This window comes from Dryobates pubescens, chromosome 3, assembly GCF_014839835.1.
Source record: "Dryobates pubescens isolate bDryPub1 chromosome 3, bDryPub1.pri, whole genome shotgun sequence".
In the NCBI taxonomy this organism is placed as follows: Eukaryota; Metazoa; Chordata; class Aves; order Piciformes; family Picidae; genus Dryobates; species Dryobates pubescens.
The window spans coordinates 8,471,331-8,486,391 of record NC_071614.1 but is presented as its reverse complement, the minus strand read 5'-3'; the positions used below and the strand labels follow the sequence as shown (position 1 = coordinate 8,486,391).

Sequence of the window (15,061 nt, the reverse complement as noted above, 5' to 3'; positions counted from 1 at the left end):
TAAAGGCACAGCCTCAAACGACCACACTCTTATACATAGAATAGAATACATAGAATAAACCAGGTTGGAAGAGACCTTCAAGATCATCGCGTCCAACCCATCAACCAATCCAACACCGCCCAAACAACTAACCCACGGCACCAAGCACCCCATCAAGTCTCCTCCTGAATGGCGACTCCACCACCTCCCCAGGCAGCCCGTTCCAATGGGCAATCACTCTTTCTGTATAGAACTTTTTCCTAACATCTAGCCTGAACTTCCCCTGGCGCAGCCTGAGACTGTGTCCTCTTGTTCTGGTACTGGCTGCCTGGGAGAAGAGACCAACATCCGTCTGTCTACAACCTCCCTTCAGGTAGTTGTAGAGAGCAATAAGGTCACCCCTGAGTCTCCTCTTCTCCAGGCTAAGCAACCCCAGCTCCCTCAGCCTCTCCTCGTAGGGCTTATGTTCCAAACCCCTCACCAACTTTGTTGCTCTTCTCTGGACTCGTTCCAGCAAGTCAACATCCTTCCTAAACTGAGGAGCCCAGAACTGGACACAGTACTCGAGGTGCGGCCTAACCAGTGCAGTGTACAGGGGCAGAATGACCTCCCTGCTCCTGCTGGCCACACTGTTCCTGATGCAGGCCAGGATGCCATTGGCCCTCTTAGCTGCCTGGGCACACTGCAGGCTCATGTTCAGTCTACCGTCGACCAGCACCCCCAGGTCCCTCTCAGCCTGACTGCTCTCCAGCCACTCTGACCCCAGCCTGTAGCTCTGCATGGGGTTGCTGTGGCCAATGTGCAGAACCCGGCACTTGGATGTGTTCAATCTCATGCCGTTGGACTCTGCCCATCTGCCCAGCCTGTCGAGGTCCCTCTGCAGAGCCTCTCTACCCTCCAGCAGATCAACTCCTGCGCCCAGCTTGGTGTCGTCAGCAAATTTACTGATGATGGACTCGATGCCCTCGTCCAGATCATCAATAAAGATGTTAAAGAGCATGGGGCCCAGTACTGATCCCTGGGGCACACCACTGGTGACTGGCTGCCAGCTGGATGTGGCACCATTCACTACCACTCTCTGGGCTCGGCCCTCCAGCCAGTTCCTAACCCATCGCAGTGTGCTCCCATCCAAGCCATGGGCTGACAGCTTGGCCAGGAGTTTGCTATGGGGAACGGTGTCAAAGGCCTTGCTGAGGTCCAGGTAGACTACATCCACAGGCTTCCCCACATCCACCAGGTGGGTCACCTGATCATAAAAGGAGATCAGGTTGGTCAGGCAGGACCTGCCCTTCCTAAACCCATGCTGGCTGGGCCTGATCCCTTGGCCATCCTCTAAGTGTTGCGTGATTGCACTCAGGATGACCTGCTCCATAATCTTTCCTGGCACTGAGGTCAGGCTGACAGGCCTGTAATTCCCTGGCTCATCCAACCGGCCCTTCTTGTGGATGGGTACCACGTTGGCCAGCTTCCAGTCAGCTGGGATCTCTCCAGTGAGCCAGGACTGATGAAAAATCATGGAGAGTGGCTTGGCCAGCTCATCTGCCAGCTCTCTCAGCACCCTAGGATGGATCCCATCTGGTCCCATGGACTTGTGGGGGTCTAAGCTGCTGAGGAGAGCTCCTATCACTTGCTCTTGGAACACAGGGAAACTATGCAACTCCCTAGCTCCTTCTGCCATCTCTCTTGATGCAGGCCAGGATGCCATTGGCCTTCTTGGCCACTTGGGCACACTGCTGGCTCATGTTCAGCCTGCCATCAACCAGTACCCCCAGGTCCCTCTCTACCAGGCCACTCTCCAGCCACTCTGACCCCAGCCTGTAGCACTGCATGGGGTTGCTGTGGCCAATGTGCAGAACCTGGCACATGTGTTAAATGTGTTAAATCTCATGCTCTTGGACTCTGCCCATATCCTTCCAGGCAATCATGATGTAAACCAACCTCATTTGAGGTCCTCTTAGTTCAGTAAGAAGGGCTGCTGACCACTACTGAATCTAGCTAGCTCAACCAGACCAAGACACCATTTTGTGCTAAGACTTAAAAATCTTCCTTCTTTATTATTTCCTTCCTATAGAAAAATCAGCTTGCTGCATCCAGCTCCACCTAGCACTGAGCACAGCTGAACTGTGAAAGCAGACCCTCAATGCATTTGATTCATGAAATGTAAAGCTGGGTATGTAAAGTTCACACAGGAGCTTGCAGACTACATCCAGCCTGTGAAGCCCTAGAAAGCTCTTTTACAGGCAGCTGCAGGCTCTCCTGCAGGCTCTTCATGCCTTTCAAGTCAGGTATGAAAAATCTGAGCTGAGTCAGGCCATTTCTTTCCCATTTCATGATGTGTCTGATCTAAACCCTACAGAGCTGCCTTACAAGAAGGTTTAAAATTGCCATGCATTAATTTGCACTCCATTTCAGTTCCTGTCCTCTGCCATCCACAAGCTCAACTGCAAGGCAAGCTCTTCCAGCCAACTTGGCAAGTCACTACTCTGCCATTCCCAGACATAAAACCAAAAGCAAGGAAAACAAACCAACAACCTCAGCTTCTAAGCTACATGAGAGCAACTAACCAGAACTTTTATTATGATTACTCCTTATTAATTGTCAGTTAGCTGACAATAACCTTACTTTTACAACAGGCAAGCCCCATACCTCAGTAGTCATCTCATTACAGATGCATCTGCTAATTACCACCAATTCTGGAGATCATCAGCACAGTGTTTTAACTTGTGGACACAAGTTTGCATTATCTTTGTGCATTTAAAAAGTTATTTCTTTGAATTTCCTAACAAATCACTCAAATGGTTACTGTCCAAGACATGAGACAGCTGTATAAATGCTGTCACATCAATGTTTTGATCCAAGTCATAAAAGTACCTTTAATTTCACTGTCTAAACCATCTGGTATCAAATGATCAGTGCTTTTGTTTGAAATGACAGTATAAGGACCATCTTCACAGCAATCCTGCCAGGAAAAAAAAAAAAGACAAAAAGAGAAGTTACAACTTTAAGAGTACTAAAGTGCACAGACAAAAGTAAATCAACAATAGCTGTCAACTCTAGTAACAGTGTATGCTCTCACATGTCCATTTCTTAAGTAGTTTTGGGGCTCTAAGAACCTGTCCTGTTTAAGGGTGAAAATTAATAGTCATTAAATAAAGCAACAATCTTCTGGCTTGCTCAAACAGCTTCACTGTCAACTAAAAGCAGGCAATTCCAACTCCTACACTGCATTGCCTACAATAGTAAAAATAGCTCCCTAAAGCAATTCTTGAGCAACAAACTAGAATCATCCAGGCTGGACAGTTGACATGGGACAGACACATTCAGTTAGTCTATGGTGGGACATTATTTACTGGCGCTTACAGAATTAGGGAAGTTTTGACTCTCCAGTGTCAGCTAGATTTGGTACAGAACTATGATTTCACAAACCAACCTTTTAATCAGATGTGGTTAACCCTGCAGGCCAGTCAAAAGCAAACTCAAGGAAGAATATTTTGGGGCCTGACATGGCAAATTGAACTCAGGAGTCTGAGCTAACACACACTATCATTTCCCATCACAGCAGATGACAGACCAGACTGGCCTGCAAAGAAGTTAGCAGAAAAACCACACAGACTTCCACAAAACAACATCCTCCCCCCCATCACTCTGTTCAGTGGAATACAGAGATCTGGGAAAAAAGTAATTTTAAGACTAAAGAAAATGTATCAAAAAATTAAGGTAGAAAGTTACTATGAATAGGGTATTTCTGAGGTTACTTGCTCTTGTCAAGGCACAAAGCACAAGTCAATTAGCATTCCTGACAGTATCCAGTGCTCCTCACTGTCAATTACAGTAGCACAGAGAACAGCTCTTTGAGAGAGTTACTTTATGCCCTCACAAAAAGCTTTGTTAGAAGCATCCTGCCTGCCTATTAGCCCATTCTGTAGAAACACACACATAACACTAAGGCAAAATTTAACACAGCTAAATTGAGCTTTGGTATGCAACTTACAAATGATTTTCAGAATACCACAATACCTGATTCTGAATAGTGTTTTTCTGAAGGTACTGACTCCAAGGATCTGGTATCTGTTCATCTGTTCCTCTGTTGGACACCCGAGAATTAATTTTCAGTAAATAGCAGCCCTGAGTTCCATACCTCTGCTTCATCTCTTCATAAATGGAGTCAGCTCTGGAAAAACAAAACACTATTTACCCTCTCTTAATAGCAAATCAATTCTGGTTTAAATAGTACTGCAACAAACTCTTATAAGCTATTATCCACAGGGATTAGAAGGGAAATTCTCCTGTGTTTCAAAGCACTCCTCTATGCAAGAGTGAAAGGGAGAATCTTTGAGAATCAGATAGAATAGAATTAACCAGGTTGGAAAAGACCTTCGAGATCAAGTCCAACCTATCACCCACACCATCTGATCAACTAAATCATGGCACTAAGTGCCCCATCCAGTCTCCTCTTAAACACTTCCAGTGATGGAGACTCCACCACCTCCCCAGGCAGCACATGCCAATGGCCAATGCCTCTTTCTGTGAAGAACTTCTTCCTAACATCCAGCCTAAACCTCCCCTGGCACAGCTTGAGACTGTGTCCTCTTGTTGTGTCCCGGTTGCCTGGGAGAAGAGACCAACCCCCACTTGGCTACAACCATCCTTCAGGTAGTTGTAGAGAGCAAGGAGGTCTCCCCTGAGCCTCCTCTTCTCCAAGCTAAGCAACTCCAGCTCCCTCAGCCTCTCCTCATAGGGCTTGTGCTCCAAACCCCTCCCCAGCTCTGCTCAGCAAACTAGCAAAGAAAGCCTCCATCCTAAGAAGCTAGGATTGATTCTTTCACATGAATAAATGAAATAGATCTAGAAATAACACTTAAGCAAATTTGCCTTGATAGTCAGCACACTAATTAAGGGATTCTTGCTGTATGTCTAATCTCAATAGACTTTATAAACACAAATATTTCAAAGAGTTAACCTGTAAGTTCACTGAAGGCTGACAACCCACCTTTGCTCTTCTCCTGTGCTCACATCATGCAGCAACACGTAATATTTGAGCGTGTTTGGTATAAACCACTTGGGATACAAATATTCATTGCTATGCTGAATTCGATGTTGCTCTTGAGACAGCTTCAGAAATTGCTCCACAGGCTCTGGTTCACTAGAAGATACTACAAGCATACCTAAATTCCAGTTAAGGACTTGCACCACAAGAACTCAGCAACAACCACTGATCACATAATACAATGGCAAGCGTACAAAATAAGAGGGATGAGTACAAGGTTTAAGCCTGACAAACACACCACCACAGAAGTATTTGGCCTGAAGTCTTGGTGAAGAAACAGAATGATCAGTTAACCAACATCTGTAACATGAGATGAAACAGGAGTTCACTCCAATTGTGACACTGGATCCAAGTTTAAGCCAATATATAATAGCTAAGAGCTCATTTAAGATTTTAGACACAACTGTTCAGTTCCCAGCAAACATAAGCTGGGAATTCAGCCCCAGTTTCCTTTAGTTTTCATCTCTGAAGTTGGGACTTCATCACCTGAGGAACAATAATGGCCAATATTCATGAAGACAGCAACATCTGAGCAAAAAGCAGAAGGGTTCAGATTTACCTCAATGCAACTACACAACCATTAATAAGGAACATTCTCCTCTGTGACAGCTGTTCACAAAATCAAAGATACTAACTCATAGCAGCCAGTAAGCAAGTTGTAACTTTGACTTCTGAATTTCAGTAACATTCTAAGGCCAGGACTAATATTTTGCCAAGTTAGCTCTGCACAAAGATCTCTCTCTAATGGCTACCAACACACCTGTTCCACCACACTCAAGTGATAAAGTACAGCAAAGAGTTAGGAATGGAACAGGTAACATGAAACCTCATGAAACAGTGCATGGTTTTGTTTTCCCAGTAGACTAATACATTTTGCTTAAGTCTGGGGGGGAAGTTACAGCATTTAGGCCTCTTTCCAGACTTTTTGGTCCAAAAATCACTCAAAGTTCACCAATTTTCCAAAACAACTGGATCCAACTTGCCCCTTCCATCTGCTAGAAAAAGCTAGAGGAAGCAGCAGGTTCACCCCAAACACCTGAGTCTCTGCTGTACATAAGGCCCAGTCAACCTAAAGAGCCAGAGCAGAAAGCTGTTTAGGATGAGGAAGTTCAGTTTACAGGTGTTAGCTTGCAGTTAGTTCAGTCTGACACCAAGTGTGTCTTTAATCAAAATCACAAAGGCACAAAGAAAACCTTCCCCCCACCCTTATGAGTCTGTACAGCTAAACATATTGAAAAAAAGATACATTTCAAATCATAAAGGCAAAAAGAGTTATTGCAGAACTTCAAAGCCTCCTACATTATGTTTCTGCAGCCAGTTGTATCGTCAGCCTTCACCAGGGATCTGCAACACCCAAAGGATACATGCAACATAGTGGTTCAAGAACTCATGATCCGATGCAGGCATGGACTGAAGAAAGCACTCTCTGTAAGACTCAAACCAAGGAGTAGTAGCTGGAATACACAATGACATAGGATCAATCTCCAGCAAAACTTCTGTTTACTCACTTATGAAAAGGAAATGTGAAAGACTACACCTAGAAGTGAGGCTTGCAAACTCTGAGGAGGTTTGCATGGCAGGGAGAAGAAGAGGGAACAGTCTAAGGAGAAAGCATCTGAAAAACACACGAGTGGGAGGAACAGGAATACTCTGAATCAAATTCTGTGAAATTGAATAGTATCTGAAGCACCAAATTCCTCAATATTGTAGGCTCACATGTATTCTGTCTTTGTATTCTGTCTCTGTACCTACTCCTTACCAGAGCTTTATGTACATGCACTTGGGGAAAAAAAAAACAACCAACCAAATGAAAATCCTTCTAACAGTCACTGACTTTGCCTCAGCTGGGGATGCAAGAACTGACTGAGAAGCAAAATTAGTTTTTGAGTATGTGGAGGAGCTAAGGATTAACAAACCCCTACCCTGCCAGTTTTTCTAAAGCTTTCTGCAAGTGTGACTTGGCTTGACAGTAGTCCCCTTCCTCTGCCCTGCCAAAACAAACAGTTCAGCTGTCAGCTGGCAAAGCAGAGGCCCAGAAAGCTAAAAGCTCTGATCAGAGCTGTGCTACTAATGCCTTATAATGTGAACCTGCCATCTTCAAATGCCCCTTTACAATAGGGCTTTCATTTGTCCAAGAGAATCAAATCAAGGGAAACTAAGTTTGGGACATCCATGGAATATGTGAAAGTAAAAATCTTGCTTGCTGCTTTCCACTCCAACTATCAGTCAGCAATGAAGCATTATTTCTTCTTTCAGGCTTGTTTTATGCCATCTCAATTCTGCAACTCCTTTGACTGGAAAAAAGGCCCCACAGCAAAATCAGCCCACTTCCAATAGCCTGATTTCACACTGAAGCTAGCTGGAATTCAGTGTAAACTCACCTGAAACCTAGAAAACAGTAAGTAGTACAGGGGAAAAAAAGCATTAATAAGAAATGCTGAAGGCATGTATTTGCTTTATATGACCCCAAGGAAACACATTCCTTGATTTAGCTTACAGAATTTCTAATGCTTTGCAGGTTTGCACCCCCCAACCCTATCCCCTCCCCAAAAAATCCACCAAAAACCCAAAACAAAACCCCAAACTTCTCCATCTTGATTTCTCAGGTGACTTTAAGAACCTGACTTCATTTTTATGTTGGAATTGTCTCCTAGTGTTATGTTAAATGCATTTTGTTTAATCTTACATTGGCAGATCATCTTAATCCAGCTTCCTCCACACTTAAGTCAGATATAGACACACTTTGAAACTGAGCTCAGCCTAGCATCCAGTATATCTCACATGGAAAAGATTGATGGGAGGCAAAATTCCAGCTTTGGATGACAGCCTTTCTAGCAACTACTGTCTGAGCACTCAGCTGGGGTATAAAGACCTCTTGGCTTTGCTAAGTCCTCCATGTGAATGAGACAGCTATTTAAATTAAGGAAAATACAGCTTGTTGTTACAACAAACCATGAGAACATTACTCATAAGGATATTTTTCACAAGTGGAGCAAAGCCTTGGAGTAACTCAGGTTCAAACCAAACTACATTAAACCACTTAAGCTAGAAATTTCAACTGCATTTTAGTGTCAAGCTCAGATTTCAGTTTTCCATTTCTGTTTTACAGCTGAATCATGGCCAAAAAAATAGTTAAGATCTCACAGCCACTAGCAGAGAAGTACTGCTTTGTTTTGTTGGGTGTTGTTGGGTTTGGGTTTTTCCCCCCCAGCTCTCCTTTCTCATTCAGCCTTATTAAGAACCTTGGAAGTGGCTACAAAGGCAACTGGATTCCCTTTACACAATACAGCATATCAGGATTCACTCCAGAACGTTTACAGGGCTGTAAATCATTGATAGTAGACACTTAGAATAATAAACATGCACCAGTCAGTATTTGAAAGCATTTTTACAGAGGTAGTAACTCATATTACAGCAGTGCACAGCAACTGTGTCATTCAGGTACACAAACCTGTATGGTTTGTATTTCTCCTGCAGGACATTTCCAGCACAGTAAACAAGTAGAACTGAAGCTTAAGCAAATTTGTTAATGCATTCAGAAACTAAAAAAGCTCCCTAAAGACCTTACATCAGCCTTCCAGTACCTGAAGAGGGCCTACATGAAAGCTAGGGAGAGATTTTTTACAAGGGCTTGTAAAGCTAGGATGAGGGACAATGGCTTTAAACTTGAGGATTTAGAGTGGGTATGAGGAAGAAATTCTTACAGGGAGAGTGGAGAGAGACTGGAACAGGTTGCCCAGGGATGTCGTGGAAACTCCCTCCCTGGAGATGTTCAAGGCCAGAATGAATGAAGCCTTGAGCAACCTGGGCTAGTGGAAGTTGTCCCTGATCACAGCAGGAGGATTGGAACTAGGTGTCTTAAGGTCCCTTGCAACCTAAACCATACTATGAAACTACATATCTATGACTGACCAAGATGAATTTCACTGATTGCAGTACTCCAGCACACTCAGGTAGGAAGGCATCTAGCAGCATCTGAACAGGCATTGCTAAAAGGTTGGCTGTGACTAACCAAAGGCGTAACATCAACTTGTTAACACAAAACCCATCAAAGTCTAGCTCAACACAAAGCATCCCTGTAAACTGAGAGGTCAATAACCAATGCATTTTGGCAGAAACAGAATTCTTAAAAACTAGATGAAAAACTTATTAGAAAGGTTTTGAAGAGAATCATACTCCAGAAAATGTCAATACAGCAGAGAGACATGTGCTTTACGTACAGTCAGCATATCAGCTCCAGTTTGAAAAGCACCACTACCTCCCAAGAAGGAAGTTTTACAGAGAAACAGAAAGTATTTACACTTGAGATACAGAACAGTGACATTACACAGCTCCATAGGATCAAACAAGACAGAGCTTTTATAGCATCAGGTCATCTCCCACCACCACTCTGCACTTATTGACCAAATGATTTACATTAAGAGGAGTAGAAATGCAACTAGAAGGAAAAAATCAAATGACCATCACCAACAATTTTTCATTTGGGGGTGGGGAGGAGGAGGAAATTAATAAATGGAGGAACACACATCTACACCAGGAGAAGTGCTAAACAGTTGGAGCAGATGGTAAGGAAAGGTGGATGGAGCACATGGAAAAGGAATCAAGGGCAATTTGGTAAATTGGCACCAACCACAAAAAAAAAAATACCTGAATAAAAGGTGGATGTGTTGAGTTCCATCAGAGTCTCTTTCCAATTATTGTACCAAGGAACACTAGCTTTAACTGAGCGATCTGATAGAAAAAACATGATATTATTACACTAAAAGGCAAACAAACTATTGGCTTTTATGCTCTGGTACCATGAGCTAGAAAATCCATACCGTGCAGGCCCACCAGGGACTGAAGACATTTGATTCCAGCTAACCTTAATCATCAACATGTCAGACTCCTCAACATTTGACAGCATACTTTAACAGGATTCAATACTAATTTCGGGTTCAGCCCAAATTCTGGGCTTGAATCAAAATGGAAATCTATCAAGTAGTAAAAAATTGAGTTATGTTTAGATATGTCTACTTTTTTCATTGGAAAAATACTGTAATGTAGCAATTTCTGAGATTTCTCAGCCTACAGTACTACAGTTAAAATAATTGAAGACATTAGCTGCTGAAACTGGTTTTCCCAACACTCTCCCTTATCTCCATTCACATTCCTGCACTGCTGCATGCCAGCAGCAGAATTATGCAGCCCTGAACAAATAGTCAAGGAAGTGATCCTGCTGAAAACTTATTTGAGAAAAGAAACAACAACAGCAGCAACAAAGTCTTTAATGGGAGAAGCAGGCATGGCTGAACATAAGCACCCTTTCAGCAACCAACTAGGTCTCTCAGCAGAAGATTATGGAAAACTGTGAGACTAATTAAAACAACAGCTGCAACAAAGAAGGATTACAAACAATTAAACAATTCACCACAGCAGTTCCAAAACGTTTCTAACAAATGAGCAGGATCGTGATCCCAGTGTTGGAAACACTTATTCATGAGCTTCTTAAACAATGTTTGTGTCCTCCTTCAAAACAGACTGCACTTCATCATCATTAAAGACTAAGTGAATACATCCTAAAACACTAATTCACCAAAAGATAAAGGAGCAAACTAAAGAGCCGATTAGAGTGGTTTATATTCATGTGCCAAAAGATTTGCTTTGTTGCCAGGAATGAATTCTTCCACGGGTTTCAAATAAAATGCTCTAAAAGTTGAAAAGAAAAAGCCAGTTTTCTAAGCAGAAAAGGAACTCTACCTGACAAGCTAAGGACTTCCTCACACCCTCCTATGATGTAATGGGATCCAAGCCTCATTACCAAGAAACACTGAGCCAGTGTTGTGTGCAAAAGCCCCAAAACAAGGCACCACAGAACTACAAAGTTGTTAGATGACTTTGTCCTGTATGAACCTACTCACAGAGACAGGAGAATCAAGCATAATTTGTACATCTACGGCTCCAGCAGCAAGCAAAACAAAAGGAGACTTACTAACTTCCACAACTACAAAGCATGGCTTGATCCAGCCTCTATTACTCTTCCCTCCTTGCAAAACTTCACTTCTAAATGGAGATCATTAGAAATGTTATGGGAAAATCTCTTCACTGAATCCACGGCAATTCACCAATCTCAAAGACAAATGAAAATGTTGCAATTTCCAATAGCTCTCAAAAAAAAATCACAATTTCCAGGCTCAAGCTGAGGATGTGGCTTTTAAATTAGGTATCAAAGATGCAGAATAATGCTATTTTTCATCATCAACATAGAAACCATCAACAAACTACAACAACATCAACTACTAATCCGCATGAAGTTTCAACTCATGTTTAAATAGGGCAATGCATACATAGTTTGAATTAAGCATGTACTCAAAGGCTTTGATGGATTAGGGTCTTAATTGGGAAGAGTTTAATCTTCTCAGCTCTCAAGATAAGGTCTCGATTAGTGTTATTCACAATGCCTTATCCCTTGGAGATCTGAAGAAACATTTTTAGAATACTCTATAGCCAGTTTGACACTGAGTTTCATGGCAAAAAAAACACCCCATAACAAAACAACCCACAAGGAAGCACACACACACACCTTGCCTCAAAACATCTTTTCCTCAAACTTTTTAATGACAACTTTATGAAGTCTGTGTGTTAAGCAACAAGTAGAAGGAAACACAAAAGACACCAGGAGGACTAACTTCAACACAGAGCTGTACATTAATGTCACCATTATAAATGAGTTCTGATATTTATGCAGCCAAGTGTAACAAGTCAGTGTGTCAGTTCTATAAAATTTCTCCCCTGATGACATGACATTGACCAAAGCACAAACATTTTCTAAAGTATCATGATGATTTAACCCAAGTTAAGGCCATCTTTAAGGCTCCTTCCAACCCAAACCATTCTATGATTCTCTAAGTTCAGGAGACTCACAATGCTCAGAAATAATTAAGAATTGAGTTCAACCATTCTTCTAGCCTAACATAAAACCAACACTCTGGTAAAGCTGGAAGTGCAGTAAAAACAATGACTCAGCTGATCAGCTCTCAGAGTAATTTTAACACCTGCCAAGAACTGAAACCACGGTTAGAAACCCTATAGTAAAATTCCAGTTTAAGTGATGAAAGTTACAAAAACATTACATACCACTAATGTTGAGGTCATAATCTCCAGCTGTGATCACATTAGCTACTAGTCCTTCAGCAGGCTGAGTGAAAAACACAACATCACTGAGGAGTTTTCGAATGGCACCGGGCTGAGGAGGGCGAGTAACAATGTTGTTGACAGCAATCTTCAGATTCTTAATTATGTGAAGCTGATTATTAGGATCTCTCATGTGAACTACAAAAGAAAAAAGAAACAGCTTTTGTTGAGGAGCCCAACAGAGTCAAAACAGTTACCCATGAACTAGCAGTTCTCCCAGATTCTTCCTTTTCCTTAAAGATTACTTGCTTTACGATCATCAATTTTAGGTCACAGTCCCACAGTAATACTTGAGTATAAAAATAGAGGGGGGTGGGGGGATAAGGCAAGAAGGAAAAATTACTTTATGCTCAACACTGGGCTCACCAAGGCAGGTTGAGAAAATGTAGCACAGTATTGTAGCTTATAAAAATATCCAGAGTAACAAAGTACTGGAACACCTCTCCTATGAGGACAGGCTGAGGGAGCTGGGGTTGTTCAGCCTGAAGAGAAGGCTCCAGAGAGCCCTAATAGCAGCCTTCCAGTACCTGAAGGAGGCTTACAAGAAAGCTGCAGAAGGACTGTTTATAAAGGCCTGCAGTGACAGGATGAGAGGCAATGGTTTGAAATTACCGTTTGACATTAGGAAGAAGTTCTTTACCACGAGGGTGGTGGAACACTGCAACAGGTTGCCCAGGGAGGTAGTTGTGGCCCCATGCCTGGAGATACTCAAGGTCAGGCTTGACAAGGCTCTGAGCAACCACATCTCATGGAGGATGTCCCTGCTCACTGCAGGGCAGTTGGACTACATGACCTCTGGAGGTCTCTTCCAACCCAAACCATTCTATGATCTTCTAGGTTTTAAAAATTCCATTGCAGGCAAATTCCATTATTTTCTTTAATGATACAGATTTGCTTTTATTCCCCGAGTCCCTGCTTTTGCTTTGGTGGCTCTGTTGGGTTTATTAAAAAAGTCTCAGTCTCCTGAAAAGTAAAACTAACTACAAGAAAGCTAAAGGGTTGGGTAGGTGTTGTTGGGTTTTGGTTTGGTTGTTGGGTCTTTTTTCTTGTTATTGGTTGGTTGGTCTGGGTTTTGTGCTTTTGGGGTTGATGTTTCCTTTGTTTTTTTTTGTTTTGTTGGGGGTTGTTGGGTTTTTTTGGTGGTGGGGTTTAGTTGGTTGGGGTTTTTCCCTCCTTTTGTTTGTCTGTTTGGTGTATACATATAAATTTGCATGTCCTGTCCCATCTTTCAACCTAAGGTCTATCTCTGTGTAATCTTGTCACTACAATTTGATAGGACTGCAATCTCCTCTGTATTTTACAAAGTCACATTCTACCATAAGCAATAATTAGAGCTTCATGTGACTGGGAAGCACAGAGCTCCCTTTGTAGAACCTTTGTGAAACTTGCTCCCTCAAGCCATCTGTTTCTTTTAAAAAGTATTCAAGCCATTTTCAACAGGCACTGCAGTTCATTTTTCATGTCATTTTCTCCTCTTTCAAACCACAAGCACCACCAAGCAAGCCAGACCCTAAGTGCAGGCAGGACACACTGAGTATTGCTACTAAAGACACTGGGTGCTACCCAGTGCCCCTGTCACAGCACAGCCCTCAGCTCTCATTAGTTGAGCTTCATCTTGGGAGGTCTCAGCTAACCTGGTAGATTCTGTGATTCCTTTCACAAATCATTGTGTAGCTCATAAAGGGCAGCAGAATGGAAAATTGTTGTTGTTCTCATCTTGCAACTAAACACAAGATTCACACTGTGAAGGTTTAAAACTGAGCCTTCTGTCCCACTCTGGCCTGGAGACCACTCCACATCTTTTCAGAAGTAACAACTGCACAGCCTGAGGCAGATCACACTAGATGTGCTCACTGTCCACTTTATCTGTTAAAGCAGGAATAGAATAGACTAGACTAGAAAAGACCTTTGAGATCATCTGAGTCCAATCTATCATCCAAAACCATCTAATCAACTAAACCATGGCACCAAGCACCCCATCCAGGCTCTTCCTAAACACCTCCAGTGATGGTGACTCCACCACCTCCCTGGGCAGCACATTCCAATGGCAAATCTCTCTTTCTATGAAGAACTTCTTCCTAACATCCAGCCTAAATCTCCCCTGGTGCAGCTTGAGACTTGTGCTGGTGTCCTCTTGTTCTGGTGCTGGCTGCCTGGGAGAAGAGACCAACACCCCTCTGGCTACAACCTCCCTTCAGGTAGTTGTAGACAGCAATAAGGTCTCCTCTGAGCCTCCTCTTCTCCAGGCTAAGCAACCACAGCTCCCTCAGCCTCTCCTCATAAGGCTTGTGAGCCCAGACTGGCACAGTTTTACCCTCCTCAGTCAAACATTCACTCACAGCCTTCAGCCGGCTCATGGGAAAACACAGTGAAGCAGTTTAGAGAACTGATCCTATATAAAACAACCTCAAGATCTGTTGGATTTTTCAGCTGTAAGTTTCAGACTGACCACAATAGTGAACTAGAGAACTAAACTGAATTCATCCAGTTCAGCATTTCCACTAGAAAGCTTAAGGGGATAAGGTTTTTTTTTCCATCTTATCATGTAGGTTATCAACCCTACTGTCACATGATTACTGAAAAGATCAGGTGTAAGGGAAGTGTAAAGGAAGAACAACTGAGACACCAGTTGGCCTTTTACCAGTGCAGCTATAGCACTAAAGTTCATTCTTGATGTCTCTCCTCAAACACTAGCCATGACAATGTAGAGCAAACACTCTTCCATATAGAATGCAGGTGACATTTCTGGCCCCTGTGCAATGCTGCCACAAAGGACATATTTAGAACCCCACAAAGCTCTTGCTTTAATCCCTAATAAAAAAAAATAATTCTAGTGTTACACATTTCCTTCTAGTGCTCATG

The 15,061-nt window shown here is 42.7% G+C and overlaps 1 protein-coding gene across 1 annotated transcript in view; it reads right to left on the bottom strand.

Annotated features, from left to right (window-relative positions):
* TRAPPC8 (trafficking protein particle complex subunit 8) overlaps window positions 1-15,061 on the bottom strand; it is a 58,337-nt gene that overhangs the window by 38,926 nt on the left and 4,350 nt on the right. The window contains exons 2-6 of the mRNA XM_054179648.1: window positions 12,143-12,337; window positions 6,391-6,480; window positions 4,970-5,144; window positions 3,997-4,150; window positions 2,851-2,938 (exon numbers count right to left, since the gene is read on the bottom strand). Coding sequence (XP_054035623.1) covers window positions 2,851-2,938; window positions 3,997-4,150; window positions 4,970-5,144; window positions 6,391-6,480; window positions 12,143-12,337 — 702 coding nt within the window. The remainder of the gene's footprint in view (window positions 1-2,850; window positions 2,939-3,996; window positions 4,151-4,969; window positions 5,145-6,390; window positions 6,481-12,142; window positions 12,338-15,061) is intronic.